Genomic DNA, 15,163 nt, shown 5'->3' with positions numbered 1-15,163 from the left:
GATGCAAACACAGATTGTGTAAATAGTAAAATTTTGTATGTGTATTATAATATTTTAACACAATAATCACCAAAGCAAAACGTGGCTCCTCTTACCCGACTCTTCCCCTGGTCCCGATGCCAAACCAGTTGAGAATCACTGTTTTAAATTATTATTCGATACTTTCCAAAAGCAGAATACTCGCTCTCCAAATTGAAATATCACTCCTGTGTCACCAACTGAATGCAGCATCACCTTAAAATAACTGAACTGTGAAAGGCTGTGGTACATTTTGCACAAACCTGCTCCACAGAACAGGAAACATCGGCCTTATTCAAACAGTAAAACCTCCATCGTCTTTATCAACACAACCCGACAAATCTGCCTTAAGAATGTTTGTGTTTGTACTTCCATGGACAATATTTTGTGAAACAATAGCTTTATTTATTTAAAATAAAAACAGTTTTGAACATAAACATGTGTGATATTTGAGTCAAAGAGGAAAAGGCAGCACAGTTTAAGCTAAATATTCCCTACAGCGGCCACGGGGAGGCAGGGGGAGGATTTCTGCTGTGTATAGTTATCCTACACTATCACTTTTAAAGGAAACAGCAAGAATATTTAAAAAGAATGAAAATACAGGAAATGATGGAGATTTTGACTAAGTAACACGACATACAGAGTGACAGAGACATTTTCTCAAAGGAAACTATTCACTAACTTAATTTATAAACGCACAAATATATATCCCATTACAGTTCATAAGCACAAGCTCAAAACAGACTGAAATGTAAAAGAAAGAGTGAAACATGAACATAACACAGTACAAATATATATAAAAGTCAAAGCAGGTGCAGCTCCAGGTGACCCTCCAGGCTTTAGTTTCAGTGTCAGTTGCCGTTTGGGGACAGGTCCACGCTGTTCCTCCCCAGAGACGAGGCTTGTTGCTCAGGACAGCGGCCTCTTGGTGATGTCCTGCTCCTGGAGGTAATAGTTGAGGAACCCCCCCAGAGCCCCCACCGCCACGCCGGTCATGTGACTGGAGCAGCCGTCTGCGGGGACACGAGAGAGCGGGGTTAACGCTTTCTGCAGCTGATCAAGCCCGTCCTGCTGCTCTTTGAATGTTTTCTACATGACTCAAAGAAGCTTAAATCCCTCTCAGGCTGTTTCTAAGCAGCAAAGTGGCGTGAGTGAAGGAAGAAGTGTCTTGCCCAAGAACAACCAAACTCTTTGCTGTATGGTATCAGAAAGCACCTTTAGGTACTGCTGGTATAGAAGAAAAAAAAGGTATCGACAAAAAAGCACTAAAGACAGTGGTTATTTTAGCTCAAATAAATGATACAAATTTAGAATGGAATAAATTGTTCTGTTTTATGGTTCTACATGACGGGTATTTTAATATAGGTATCTCAAAGAGTATCGTTCAGGCATCGGTATCGTAAACAAAATCAGTAAAGCTTCAAGTTTATATTATATTTATTAATTCACGCTTGCAGACAAAGACTGAATATGAGCAAGGACAAACAATAAAAGTTTATCAAGAAAACATAATTCATGACGAGATAAAGATCAGATTGTTCAGCTGTTGGCACTGGCAGCAAAGATTGTCTGGAGTAGACTGAAGAATAAACAATGGTGTCCGAGAGGATAGATGAAGAACAGGCAGCAGTCTGGATGTCTTATACAGGAGAAGTTTATTTACCATTGGTTCGGGACCCAGAGACATGAACTCGAGACACTGCGCTCGTCCTACCATTCAAATCTGTTTATGCTTCCACAGAAGAGGGAAAAAAACCCTCTCTGAGCGTCAGACTGATACGCAAGAGTCTGAGCACCACAGTCAAGGCTATGACAGAGATAGTGCGACTGTACAGCCTGACCTAATATGATAAATAGCAATTTAATGTCATCCTTGAACACTGACCACCACCAACCACTCACTACATTCACCCAAACCGTCTCCCATCCAAGTACCGACCAGGCCCTTCCCTGCTGAGCTTGGAGATCTGACGGGATCTGGCAGAGCACAGGCGGTGTGGCCTTTGGTGCAGTGGGTGTTCACTGTGGCCCATCTCTTCTCTCTCCTGCTCTGCATTGTGGGTAACTCAGGTCTAGAGAAGATCTAGCCTGACCGTTGTTGCGCCTCACTATGATGACCCTGCCAAACTCTCACTATGGGGGGTAAATAGATCCTGTTGTGGCCGGCCCTGTCTTACCAAGACAGTCAGGAAATGAAGACACTAAGAGGCTTTCCTCACCCTTTGGTCGATGTGTGAGTCCTCACTGAGGTCTGCGTGGAGGACCGGAGGAGCAGGCTGACACTTTAACCTCTTAACTCCCGCCTGAACCGAGAGGATCTTTTTCCACACGTCATCAGATTTTTTTTCCATCATTTTTTTGTAATTTTTTGTCACATTTTGTAATTTTTTCGTAAAACATTTTGTAATTTTTTTTTCAAATTTTTATCACATTTTTGTCATTTTTTTGTCACATTATTGTCATTTTATCAAAAATTTTTTATCAAATTTTTGTCATTTTGTTGTCACATTTTGTAACATTGTCATTCTTTTTCACATTTTTGTCATTTTTTTCACATTTTTGTCATTTTATCGTCAATTTTTTGTCATTTTTTTGTCAATTTTTTATCACATTTTTTGTCACATTTTTGTCATTTTTTTCCACATTTTTGTCATTTTTTTTCACATTTTTGTCATTTTATCGTCAATTTTTTGTCATTTTTTGGTCATTTTTTTGTCATTTTTTGTCATTTTTTTCTCACATTTTTTGTCATTTTATTGTCAATTTTTTGTCATTTTTTTGTCAATTTTTTATCAATTTTTTGTCTTTTTTCACATTTTTGCCTTTTTTTTTCTTTTTTTTTCACATTTTTGTCATTTTTTTGTCAAATTTGTATCAATTTTTTTTTCACATTTTTGTAATTTTTTCACATTTTTGTCTTTTTTCACATTTTTGTCATTTTTCACATTTTTGTCTTTTTTCACATTTTTGTCATTTTATCGTCAATTTTTTGTCATTTTTTTGTCTTTTTTTTCACATTTTTGTCTTTTTTTTGTCACATTTGTCATTTTTTCTTCAATTTTTTGTCAATTTCTTGTGACACTTTTGTGACATTTTTGCCACTTTTTCATCAATTTCATCAGTCACTTTTTTGTCAATGTTTTCTCACTTTTTTGTCACATTTCCACCACTGTTTTCGTCTCAGTTCTGTCGCTATTTTCACAGCTTTTTCCCAGAAGCTTTTGGACTGGGGTAAAGCCAAACTGGAGAAAATGTGCTCGGTTCAGGTGGGAGGTAAGGGGTTAAAGTACTGCTATCAAAAAAAAAAGACGGTTCCCTGTGGTGTAATACCGTCGGCACAAACCAAAGTTCTTGTGCAGTGATTCTCACATTGGTTTACTACTACTAGAGATTATTTAATTTGTGCTTTAGTAATACCTAGGTTTGGTATTTTTCATAACTGAATCTCTTGGAAGCAGAGACGTCCCATTTCCAATATTCAGTATCGCTCTTAAGCACATTCAGGATTCTCACCGTGCAGAACCTTCTCCCTCCTCTTGACTCGGTGATGCGGCTGCAGCTGCTCCAGGAGCTCCTCGCCGATCCGCTCCGACACCACGTTCCCTGCGGCAGGAGCAAATCGGGTCAGTCCTAAGCCCAGTCATCTTTACTATTATCAGAGTATCATTAAGAGCCGTACTGTCTCGACCGAAGCAGCCCACTTCCACGTCCTGCAGTCTGAAGATGTGCTGCAGCCAGTCCACTTTGTAGAAGTCGGAGAAACCGGCCAATCCGCACACCAGGACTGAAACCACACACACCTTTATCTAACTGCGGATTATTTATCTTTATTATGTGACTGCAGCTCCGTCACTGTCACGTTTAAGGCGAGACACAGGAGAAGAGAGGGGAAAGAATCATTAAAACATGCAATATGAGGGGGAAAAAATGTTGTTTATGAGCAAAAATGGCCGCATTCGCTGAAATAAAATCAAAATAATGGATAAAGCCAGGTTTAAATGTAAGGTTTTAGTTATAATAGTTTCAAAGAGTTTGTTCAGAGGCAATTTGAATCTTGTTTTTGAATAAGCTGGTCATAACTGAAACCTTTCGCCTTGTTTGTTGGGATTCAAAGATCAATAAATCGTACCTATAAAATTTGGGATTTGAAAATAACGTACCAATCTCCAAAAGCGGTGAAATACGGTAGTTTCCTGGCTAAAACCATAAGGGTCTGAACGCAGCCAGTGGAGAGTCACATGATCAGTGGAGCTCCACAACTCCACAGGAAATGGGACTTAAAGGGACTATACAGAGTTTAAAAATGTTAAAACAACATATTTTCCTCCCCCTTCTTGTTCCAGCCATGTCCTGTTCACCACAACTGCCTCTAAAATCCTGCACTGTCGCTCAAAAAGTTATTACTTCGGGTCTGAAGTGCCGTCATGCACGAGCTTATTATAGAAGCTGCAGTTACACATATGACCTGAGGTGGCAGTAGTGAGTTTAAAAATTACCAACTTGCATCTAGTCTCTTTAAGGTTAGGATTAGGGTTAGTTTGGATTAGTTTAAGACGGCGTCGTCCTGTGGGAGACTTAACCTCGTGACACTGAAGACACTGGAGGGGGGCAGTTCTCACGAGTTCAGTTTGGAGAAGGTGGAATTATTTTTTATTTTGATCAAATAAGTGAGATTCGGCAGTTATGAATCAGGCAGGAATTTGAATTTAATTTTAAAAAAATCCCTCTGAAAATCTTTTCAAGTCCAAGCGTGTAAAGTTTGGAGTGTAGTAGCTACTAAAGTGGCTCCTACACTCCGTTTTCTCCTCCTTATGAGTAAATCGCCAATTTTTGGAACAGAAAGTGATCGAGACTTGCGGTCTTTTGTGTCGGAAACTAGAGACCATATTGGCCCTGGCCCTAAAGTTTTGTAATGACATGTTTATCCAAGTCAACTTTGGCAGCAATATATATTTGACATATTTGGATTACAGAGCGTTGTCAGGGGAATCCGTGTATCATGTGGAGATTAAACACGTCAGTATTTGTGAATGGAAACCCAAACACAACAGAGTGCAGCCATTTTGGAGTGAGTTCAGACAAAACATCATGAATGAAACATCATAAAGGGAGAGTTTGGTCTGAAATCTCCAGATTAACCACCACATAAAGTCTACATGTTTTGTTTTGAATCAGTGTGAAGAGTTACTGTTCTCCATGAAGATGTCTGCGTTGAGGGCGCTCAGGCCGTCCCTGAGGATGTCCTGGTTGGTCTTCATCATGTTGGAGCAGAAGATGGTCTGGTAGCTGCGCTCCGTCATGTTGACGCGAGACGCCCGAGTGTCGCCTTTCAGCAGGTTCGTGCAGCCTTTCTGACGGGACACACACAGAGCAGCGTGAGGGGCATGTTCTCCGGGAACTCATGAGGGCTCAGACCTACCATGCCTCCGATCATGAAGTAGAGCAGCTGGTGGGAGAGCGAGTAGAAGGGGCAGCCGAAGCGCGTCATCATGTCTCTGCACGGCTTCGTCACGATGCAGGGGGTCCCGTTCTGCTTCCTGAGGCGGGGAAACAAACACAATAAACAACACGCGGTCACTCAGTCAGTTCACAGGGAAGCATTTACATATTAACACATTACACATCAGAACATTAAAGAATCACATACACAGAGTCCAGAGGTTGTGTTCACATAAACATTCCAAAATGTCATTTCTGTTTTTTGAGAGACACATTCATCTCATCGCTCTCAACGCTTAAGTCCTTTCATCTTTTTTAATATATTCTCCACTTTTGGACGTCTTTATGAGACTGTAATATGACCAGTCTTCATATGGGAAAGAAGACATTAAACTGTGTGAACTTGTGTTTTTGTTTCATGTGGTAAGACTGATGTGATGTGACCTGTTATACGGGCTGTGTGTGACTGTTGCGAGTCCTCTGCCCTCAGAGTTTCCACAGGGCATTTTATTTATTTGGTGTGTGTAACGTTTGTATATATCCAGAGGGATGGGAGGGAGTGCCAAGCGTAATGTTTTAAAATGATGTGACCTTTTATACTAGCCTGGCATCCAGACTAATCTCCGATGTTTATTAATTAATAAACAGGAGACTAGTCTGGCGACCCTGTCGTAGAAAAGCTACTGCTTGAGGCGGGACTAATGTGGCACAACCGAAGCGCAGCAGCCAATGAGAACAAAGCGGATGTGACGACAGAAACAGCCACAAGAAAGTTGTCGTCATTCAGACATTAACAATGACGCTCCTGCCACACGGAGCTCAGTAAATGACTTCCGTCGTTTATGTCAGAAAAACTTAAGAATACAAGCAAACCGGGGCATTACGTGAAGTGGTCGCTTGTGTTGAAAAACTACAAAACAAAGGCGCAACAACGTGACGTTCAGGGAGCTGCTCTGATTGGTCGGTAGGCTCCATATCGCTGCGTCACTTCCTTTGAAAGCGCGCAATGGAGTGTTGCCAGACCCTCTTCTGTAAAGAGGCGGAGTCTGGTTGGCGAGACTACTTTTATACTGGCTGTGTGTGACTGTTGCAGAGTTTTTGGAGACTCGCACCCATCCGTACCCATCCGTACCCATCCGCACCCATACAGCACCTGCGGGTGATGAGTGTGGGTGACGAGCATGTAACTGTTTATTCCTCTCATCAGGTCACATATGCTTTATAGACATTTGACCATTACAGTGACCGATAATCAGTAAGCGTTACCTCATTTGTTCCCTCTAGATAACTTCATTTGTTCTGGATAACCAGTCATCTAATCTATAGAGACGCCCTTGTCCATGGCTCCGTATGTATCTGCTGTATCTGAGCATTTCATCTTTGCATCTCAACAATGTAGGACTACTTTGACCATTACATCATTGATCACACCATTGGTCTGCTCTGATCTTATACAGTCTGTTTGTATAAATACCATGTCCTGGCTCTGGACTGACAGAGCATCTTTGTACAACCTGTGCAGAATGTCTCTCCATATGCATGTGTCAAATTAACCTGTACGCTTGATTCATGACGACTTCTCTCCGGTTTTCATTTAATATAGTCTCAATGTTTACCATAACAATTGGCGCAGTGAGCAGTGCTGGCCACATGGAAGCCTACTTATTCTTTCAGCCTCAAGCTTTGCACTTTGGAGACGGGGGACTGCGTCTCTCCGTGGGGGAAAACGTCACCACTAAGTTGAAGGATCTGCAGTTATTGTAATGAAATGTTGTCTGATTCAGCTGTGTTTGAAAAAGGTTCTGATTTTAGTAGAGTTTATATTTTGGCTGATGTCTGGTGCTCGAGGTAACCCACTGCCCTTGAGTAATGTTTAGTCTGTCTTGTTTCCTTGCCATTTCCTCTAGGGCAGGGGTAGACAACGTCAGGCCTGGGGGCCAAATCCAGCCCTCCAGCACAGAACCTCTGGCCCCCAAGATGATTTTGAGAAATATTATTATGCAAATAAGAGATCAAATACTTGTTAAAGTATCTAAAAATGCGAGAAATAGTTAGCCTTTTAAAAATGTCCTGTCAGACCATCCCACTTGGTCATATACTGTATAATGTTCATCCATCCATCCATTTTCTCCCACTTCTCCGTTTCCGGGTCGTGGAGGCAGCTGTTGGAGCTGCCCAAATCACATTGCACCGGCCCCTTATGGCGCCCTCTACAGGTGGTGGGTCCACAGAAGGTCAGCCTCACAATTCTCAGGCCTGTTGGTCTCTCATAAGGGGCTTCTGAACCGCTCTTTGTCTGACCCGTCACCTATAGGACCTATTTGCCATTGGAGACCCTACCAGGGGCACGAAGCCCCCGACAACAGAGCTTCAGGATCATTCGGGCGCTCAAACCCCTCCACCACGTTAAGGTGGCGGTTCCAGGAGGGGCATATATAATGTTAAACAATGATTCTCTACTGGGTCAGGACCCAAAAGTGGGTCACGGAACCATTTTCAGTGGGTCGCGAGTCTATAGGGAACTTTTATTCAATATTTTCCATCTGAAACTGCATCGAAACACTAACTGTGTCTGTTAAAATGAATGTTATTGGGTTGTTTTGATCATAATTTCATTCTTAAAGGGATGTCTAGTGCTTGTTCAACAAAAACTGGGTCCCAGTGCCCTGCCACTTGGTAACCACTGATGTAAAACATTGGTATTTGTAGAGAATAGTTCTTAGTTCTCCTACTTAAGCCTACAATGTTGAGGTTCGGCCCTTGGGTGTTTTGGCAATGCTGAAAATCGGCCGTCCACGACGAAAACTTGCCTATACCCCTGCTCTAGGGTGACGTTTATCCTGTTTTTTGGACCCTGCTGTTTGTGACACACATCTGAGACTGTGTGGAGTTTGTTCTCCCCGTGTCTGCGTAGGTTTCCTCCGGGTACTCCGGTTTCCCCTACCACTAAAAACATGTACAATAGTCTTGCCACTAAACCTGATTCAAATAGTTTTCTGTTTTTTTTCTGTTTTTAAAGAACAATTGAAGAACTATATTGGTGTTGAATATCTTTGAGGATGCAGAATGATGTCAAGTTCACATTGTACTTTTTGTATTTTCTTTCATAGTGTATTTCATGTCTGTTGTCTGTCATATTGACAATATTTTTGTAGATGGATGCTTTTAACAAGGACCCCAGGAAGACTAGCTGGCTGCAAAGCACAGCTAATGGGGATCCTAATAATGTTCTAAACTAACCTAAACTAAACAATAGGTGAATCCTCCAGCCAGGTGATTCTGACCATCAGCCTGGCTCCACATCATGGAGATGGGTCCCCGGGCACTGCCGTCGACCACTGCTCCTTACGGGCTGCCCCAGCGGCATCGAAGGATGGGTTAAATGCAGAGGATGAATTTCCTTACAGGGACAATAAAGTATACAAAACAAAACCTATGCAGACACGGGGAGAACATGTAAACTCCACAGAAAGACCCAAACACGGGACCTTCTGAAAAGCTATAAGTTGATGCAAAATGATGGCCTTAAATGTCATTAAAAAGCCTTAAATTTAAATCCTAAATAGTTAATTCTGCACAGACTTTGAGGCATTAAAGTGACATTAAACCCTGTATAAGCCCAGTCCCTGTGAAGCAGAGTGGAGCAGACGTTCCCCTCACCAGGTCCCGAGCAGCAGCGTGAGGCACTTGTCGCTGAGCTGCTCGTCGTAGCACTCGGAGCTCAGAGTGGAGGAGTAAACCAGGCTGGAGTCAGTGGTGATCCACGAACCCGGGACCGACCAGAACCTCCAGGTCAACAGCGGCTCGAACTCTGCAGCAAAAACAAACACGTTGTTCTTCATGTCCTGTTTCACAACTTTAGTTTTAAATCAAGTTCCTTTTGAGCTACATTGTCACCTTGTATTAAACTTTAAGCAAACTCTGATCATGTTGGAGACGTATTATAGATAATCCTGGCATCGTCTCTGAGCAGAAGAATTTAAGATGGGCCAAGGTATTATTGGCAAACATTGTTTTCAATTTAGCCCAAAAATAAAATGCCCCAAAATGTGCTCATTCACTCACATCTGGTGTGTGACTGAGAAAGTGGGGCCAGTAAACATGAATCCTGTCTGTATCTTTTTGACAGAACAGACAGATGTTTCTGTGTAGCTTAAGGAGAGGGTGACGAGTTCCATGACTCTGAAACATAGGTCACTATGTCTCCACAGTTAAGAGTCAAAAGTGAGGTCACCGAGACACAGCGCTGAGAATAGATCACTGATCGAGAAGCAGAGTTGCGCATTGATGAACAGATGTTTGAGCCAAAAATAAACAACAAATGCCCAAAAAGGAGGACAGGCTTTCCTTCTATGGATTCAAGGTTCAAAAACGAGACTGTCTGGAAGAAATCCAGACGTCTGGGCACCGCTAAAACACAGCTAACATTAAACATGTTTGTGTTTACTACCACTAATAAATGCTGACCTTCTGACCTTAGTTCATGTGCACTAGGGCTGCAACTAACGATTATTTTGGTAATCGATTAATCTACCGATTATTTTTACGATTAATCGATTAATCGCTTGGCTGTGAAAGGTGCATGGAAATTGTATTTCTTCTTTTTTTTTTATCACATAAGCTTAAGTGGCGCCGCTTGAGGACATGTTGATGGAGTAAACTAAAAGTAGACGTTTGTTGGAGGCTCTTTGTTCTAATTCTGCTTTCTGATTGGACGAGACAAAGACAGATATTAATGAAATTTATAATGTACAAAACACTACAGACCCTAACTTTAAAAATAAAGTAGGTTTTCAACCAAAATACATAATTGTCATGTCTTTTTGCTCTATTTTAGTCTGTGTTTGCTAGAAAACGATTAATCGATTACTGAAATAGTTGACAACTTTTTTAGTAATCGATTAGTTGTCGATTAATCGATTAGTTGTTTCAGCCCTAATGTGCACTGAGAGATGTTTCAAATTTTCTCCAGCTTAACCAGGAAATGTTAATCATCGGCCCTGAGGCCCAGAGAGAGAGACTTTTACCCAAACTACAGTCACCGTCTATTAATCCTTCCTCACAGGTGAAGAACCTGGGTGTGATCTTTGATTCTGAGCTGGCGTTTATTCCACACATTAAGAACATCACAAAGAGAGGTTTTTACATCTAAAGAACATAGCCAGAGTCCGCCCCATTCTCTCTCGGGCCAACACGGAGACGCTCATGCATGCTTTTATCACCAGTCGTATCCACTACTGTAATGCTCTGGTTTCTGGTCTTCCCAAAAAGAGGATCTCAGGTTTACAGCAGCTCGTGTCCTGACGAAGACAAGGAGGCGGGACCACATTACTCCGGTTTTAGAATCACTGCATTGGCCCCGTGTGTTTCAGGATCGATTTTAAAGTTCTTCTAATGGTTTTTAAATGTCTTAATGGTCTTGGTCCTTCTTATCTTTCAGAACTGCTTTTACCTTACGAACCTTCACGGCCCCTTCGCTCCTCGCAGGGGTCTCCTAGTTATTCCTAAAGTCAACAAAAAGACTCAATATTACTGCCCTCGTCTCTGGAACCACCTGAGGAGGAGCTCAGGGCTGCAGAGAACCAGAATGTTTTTAAGAGCAGCTCAAGACCCACCTTTTTAGCTTAGCTTTTAACTGACATCTATGTATTTAGTCCTAATATATAAAATATACGGGAGGGTGTGGCAGGTGTATTGTGTTGTAATCTGTAAAGCAGTTTGATTGATTGATTGATATTAGCCATAAACCAAGTCAGAAATTCAGCGTTTTGATCGTTACCACAGTTACCACAACATAAATCTTAGCTGCAACGACTCCATTTTAAACTACAGTCTGTTAACGATGTTGTGACGTCTCGTGAATGATATGAGTGTGTTTCTGGGCTTTGGGTTGCGTGCGAGGTGCATGCTGGGAGTGGTAGTCTTGCCTCTGTAGTAGTTGGGCTCGCTCTGCCTCAGGGCGCTCACGGCTCTCTCCAGGCTCTGGTCCAGGCGGCGGATCAGCCCCACGGCGCTGCTCCTCTGGCCCCAGCTCACGGGGTCCGAGTGAGGCCAGGTCTGCACCGCCGCCTTCAGCTCCGCTAAAACACACGGGGCGGCTTTAGGAGGGACATAATGTGCAGAACCCACTGTTCTCACATCAGCGTTATGTAAGAGACTCTCAGGCCGGACCGTCTCCCCACGGGGCTGTGTTTGTGCAGCTGTGGGAACAACTGCATGGTCCAAAACACGGGGATTAGGTTTCCATTCACTGTCTATCACTCAAGTGGAAATAACTCAGTAAAAACTTCCAACAGCCGTGTTTTGTTTCTCTCAAACTGGGGAACGCAGCAGCTTCAAGTCCTTTAAAAGCAGCATATAACAGGGCATATCGCAAGAAATACCGTATTGCAGTATTAGATAAATGCATTTGACAAAACTGAATATCTCGATATTTTTGGGGACTCAAAACGCTTTCTACATTTTCCCCTATTTTCTTTTCCTAATTTCTTTCCTCTTTCTTCTCAATATCCCCAATATTTCCCCATATGTTCCACTTTTCCCCCCATTTTTTCCCCCTATTCTTCCACATTTCCCCCACATTTCTTGACATTAGAGTTAAACTTGCTATAGATACAGACGGCATCTCGTCATAGAAGGGGGCGTGGCCTCGCCGAGGGGGGAAATAGAATCATTAGTGAAACTCAATTTTCCACTCTTTTTAGCCATTTTCTGGTGGAATATGAACTTATTTATCACATACAAATACAGTCCATTGTAAATCGGGCCCATATGGATATTTTCTCACAGCAGATTTTTCAGTAAAAGTGAAAAAACGGCAGTTGTAGCTAGCGCTAGCTAACCGTTAGCATTAGCCCGATGCTAACATGTAGCATTATGTTAGCATTCTCCGTTTTTTATGTATTTATGGGCTGTTGAACCACTTTGCTCCTCCCCATGTCTTTGTATCTTTATTTAGTAGAAAACTATATTCATAAATCAGCATTTGTAAAAGTAGTTTTTGAATAATTAGAGAAAGTTTAGATTTTTTCAAAATTGTTTTCCCCCTTAACTGTTTTCAATCATGACCATATATGGGCGATACCAGAGATGCTGTCTGTATCTATTGCACGTTTGTCGGACGCCCCAGAATCAATTGTTTTTAAGGTTTTTCCACTGCTGATCGAACTGTATCCATGGTTACAGAATGCATTCCATTCAGAAATCCTAAAAAAAAAAAACATAAAATAAAATAAAACAGATCCTGAAGCATAGGAGCCTCCGAGATGGAAAGCAAATACTCACTAATATTAACTTTTTGTTTTTCTTTTACATAAAAAGTGGCACAGTGCACTTTTAAAGTCGTTTTTACCCACAGTTTTAACCTTTTAAGCCCCAGCTATCTTTGCCCAGGGCGGTGGGTTATGGACCCTGTTGATAAGCTTGTAGCTTTTTGGGTGTCCATTTTCACAATGTAGCATTGCTTGATGGTTTATAAGTTGAATTTCCTGATTGTATGTGCGATATTGTGAAATAAACCAAACCAGCTGAACCGAGCACATTTTCTCCAGTTTGCCGGTACCCAAATCTAAAAGCTTCTTGAGAAAAAATGCAAATGAGGATGAAAAAGAAACAAAAAAGTGACCAAAGAAGCAAAAAAAAAGAATGTGAAAAAAGCGACGACAACACAGCAACAACGCAAGGAAAAGGATCTTAGATGAGTGTGGTAGGTCTTAGCTTTCAAATGAGGCATTACACTGGCCCTTTGGCTGTAATCTCCAGTAAAAAAGCTTTGGGAGATTCCAAACTGGAGAAAATGTACTTGGCTAAAGGGATATTCCAGGATTTTTGACATAGGGCCTCATTTCCTAGTTATCCAGAGTGTTGCTGATTTCTGGAGATTTCTTTTTTTTCTTTGTAATTCAAGCAGTTCTTATATTTGAAGAGTTACGTGGTGCTAGGCTAATGCAAGGCTAGTGCATGTCTATGGTATCAGCTAGCCTGCATTAAAAACAGTGTGACCCGCTCCACAGAGCACCTGAGGCAAATCACTTATAACGCCAGACTAACCGTATAAATGTCTGTGTCCATAGAGTAATGTTTGGAATATAACTGACCTGCATCACATGAATGATCGCATTTTGAGGGACTATTTTCTAGCAGATCACTCCGCCGCTACATAGCTTATACAACCACGAAGCTGATGCTGCTCAAATATAAATGCAAAACAGTTATAATTATTAAAACACAGACATTTATATGGTTAGTCTGGTGTTATAAGTGATTTGCCTCAGGTGCTCTGTGGAGCGGGTCAGACTGTTTTTAATGCAGGCTAGCTGATACCATAGAAATGCACTAGCCTAGCGCCACTAAGCTCTTCAAATATAACAACTGTATGAATTTAAGAAAAAAAATATCACCAGAAATCCCTTTATCCCTTTAAGGTGGGGGGAAAGAAGTTAATCTGATCTAGTCCAGTGTCTCTTTACGAATGTCTATACTATACTCTGCTTTAAAAACCAAATGTCTTTAAGTTTACAAATGAATGCATGAGAGTATTTGTTTAGGAACTGTCTACTATTCATTCTAATGCATAAGCATAACCTGGGCCTCAGGGGCGGACTGGCCATATGTCCATTCTGGAAGAGCACAGAAGGGCCACTGGCTCTGGGGCCACCGGTCCCGCCTCTCACTTTACCTTACCCTCACCCCCGGGCGAAACCGAGCTTTACCCAAATCTAAAAGCTTAAAAGCAGAGCATCCAGAAACAAAAATGTGCTGGAAAAGCGACAAAAAAGTGATAAAAAAGTGACAAAAACACAACAAAATGTGACGAAAACGTGACGACAAAGCAATGAAAAAAGCGATGAAAAAACAACAATAACATGAAAAAAAAAACAACGAAAAACAAGAGACGAAAACACAACGAAAAAGCCACAAAAAAGTAATGAAAAAGCAACAAACACATGACAAAAAATGCAGCGACAACGTGACAAAAAGTTACCCAAACTTTTCTAGATTTGAGCTTTCAAATGAGGCGTTACAGTGTTGCTCTCCAGTCAAGAAGCTTTTAGATTTAGGCAAAGCCGAACTGGAGAAAATGCTCTCGGTTAAGGCGGGGGGTAAGAGGTTCACATATGTATTTGTGGAAGTGTCACATTTACGCTAATTTGGGCCAGGCTGACCAGAGTCCAGGGCTGGTTTTCAATCCCAGTCCGCCCCTGCTGGGCCTACATCTTGTCTGTCTCCTGTGAAAGTGACAGCACAAGAAGAGCTCTCCTCGTTCTCCTCTATGTGGCCTTGACTGTGATGACTTCATTTATAGAACAATGAACAATGGTTTCTTTTTACAGTAAAAAGAAAAAAAAAGGAAATATAAATATCTAGGCCAAACTTTCCCGACCCTTGGCTGCGGTTTCCTGCTTCCACCAGCCTGACTCTGCCCTTGTCCTCACCCTGCAGCATGAGGTATCCCACCACTCCGTCCAGGTTGATGTGCTCGTGCTGGCCCTCGAGGAAGTCCGCCCCGCGCGACAGGCTGCTCAGCACGTCATCGATCATCTCCGCTCGTGCCACCAGCGCGAGGACAGCGGTCAGAGGCAGCCACGAGGCCCGCATCCTGCCGCGGCTGTGCTCCGTGGTCCTGCTCCGGGATGTGGAGGCATCCGCAGAGGCGCCGCAGTGAGGAGCGCGAGGGAGGGGCCGCGGGCGGCACGTGGGGGCGCAG

The 15,163-nt window shown here is 42.3% G+C and overlaps 1 protein-coding gene across 1 annotated transcript; it reads right to left on the bottom strand.

Moving 5' to 3' along the window:
- Positions 1-869: 869 nt before the first annotated feature.
- cUnh16orf89 (chromosome Un C16orf89 homolog) lies at positions 870-15,119 on the bottom strand. Its single transcript, XM_079564559.1, has 8 exons — positions 14,892-15,119; positions 11,385-11,537; positions 9,118-9,268; positions 5,438-5,555; positions 5,207-5,369; positions 3,698-3,802; positions 3,532-3,621; positions 870-1,031 (listed from the first exon to the last, which is right to left on the bottom strand). Exons 1-8 carry the CDS (start codon positions 15,052-15,054, stop codon positions 928-930), a joined length of 1,047 nt encoding a protein of 348 aa, XP_079420685.1. The 5' UTR covers positions 15,055-15,119; the 3' UTR covers positions 870-927.
- Between the last annotated feature and the right edge of the window lie 44 nt (positions 15,120-15,163).

This window comes from Gobius niger (genome assembly GCF_951799975.1).
Source record: "Gobius niger genome assembly, chromosome: 10".
NCBI classification, from domain to species: domain Eukaryota; kingdom Metazoa; phylum Chordata; class Actinopteri; order Gobiiformes; family Gobiidae; genus Gobius; species Gobius niger.
This window is presented reverse-complemented; position numbering and strand designations above follow the sequence as displayed.

Coding starts and splice junctions, on each gene's coding strand:
- cUnh16orf89 (XM_079564559.1), bottom strand. CDS start 15,054: ATGCGGGCCTCGTGGCTGCCTCTGACCGCTGTCCTCGCGCTGGTGGCA. Junction 3,622..3,697: donor GGGCTGCTTCGGTCGAGACA/GTACGGCTCTTA, acceptor CTCCTGCCGCAG/GGAACGTGGTGTCGGAGCGG. Junction 1,032..3,531: donor GAGGGAGAAGGTTCTGCACG/GTGAGAATCCTG, acceptor GTGTCCCCGCAG/ACGGCTGCTCCAGTCACATG.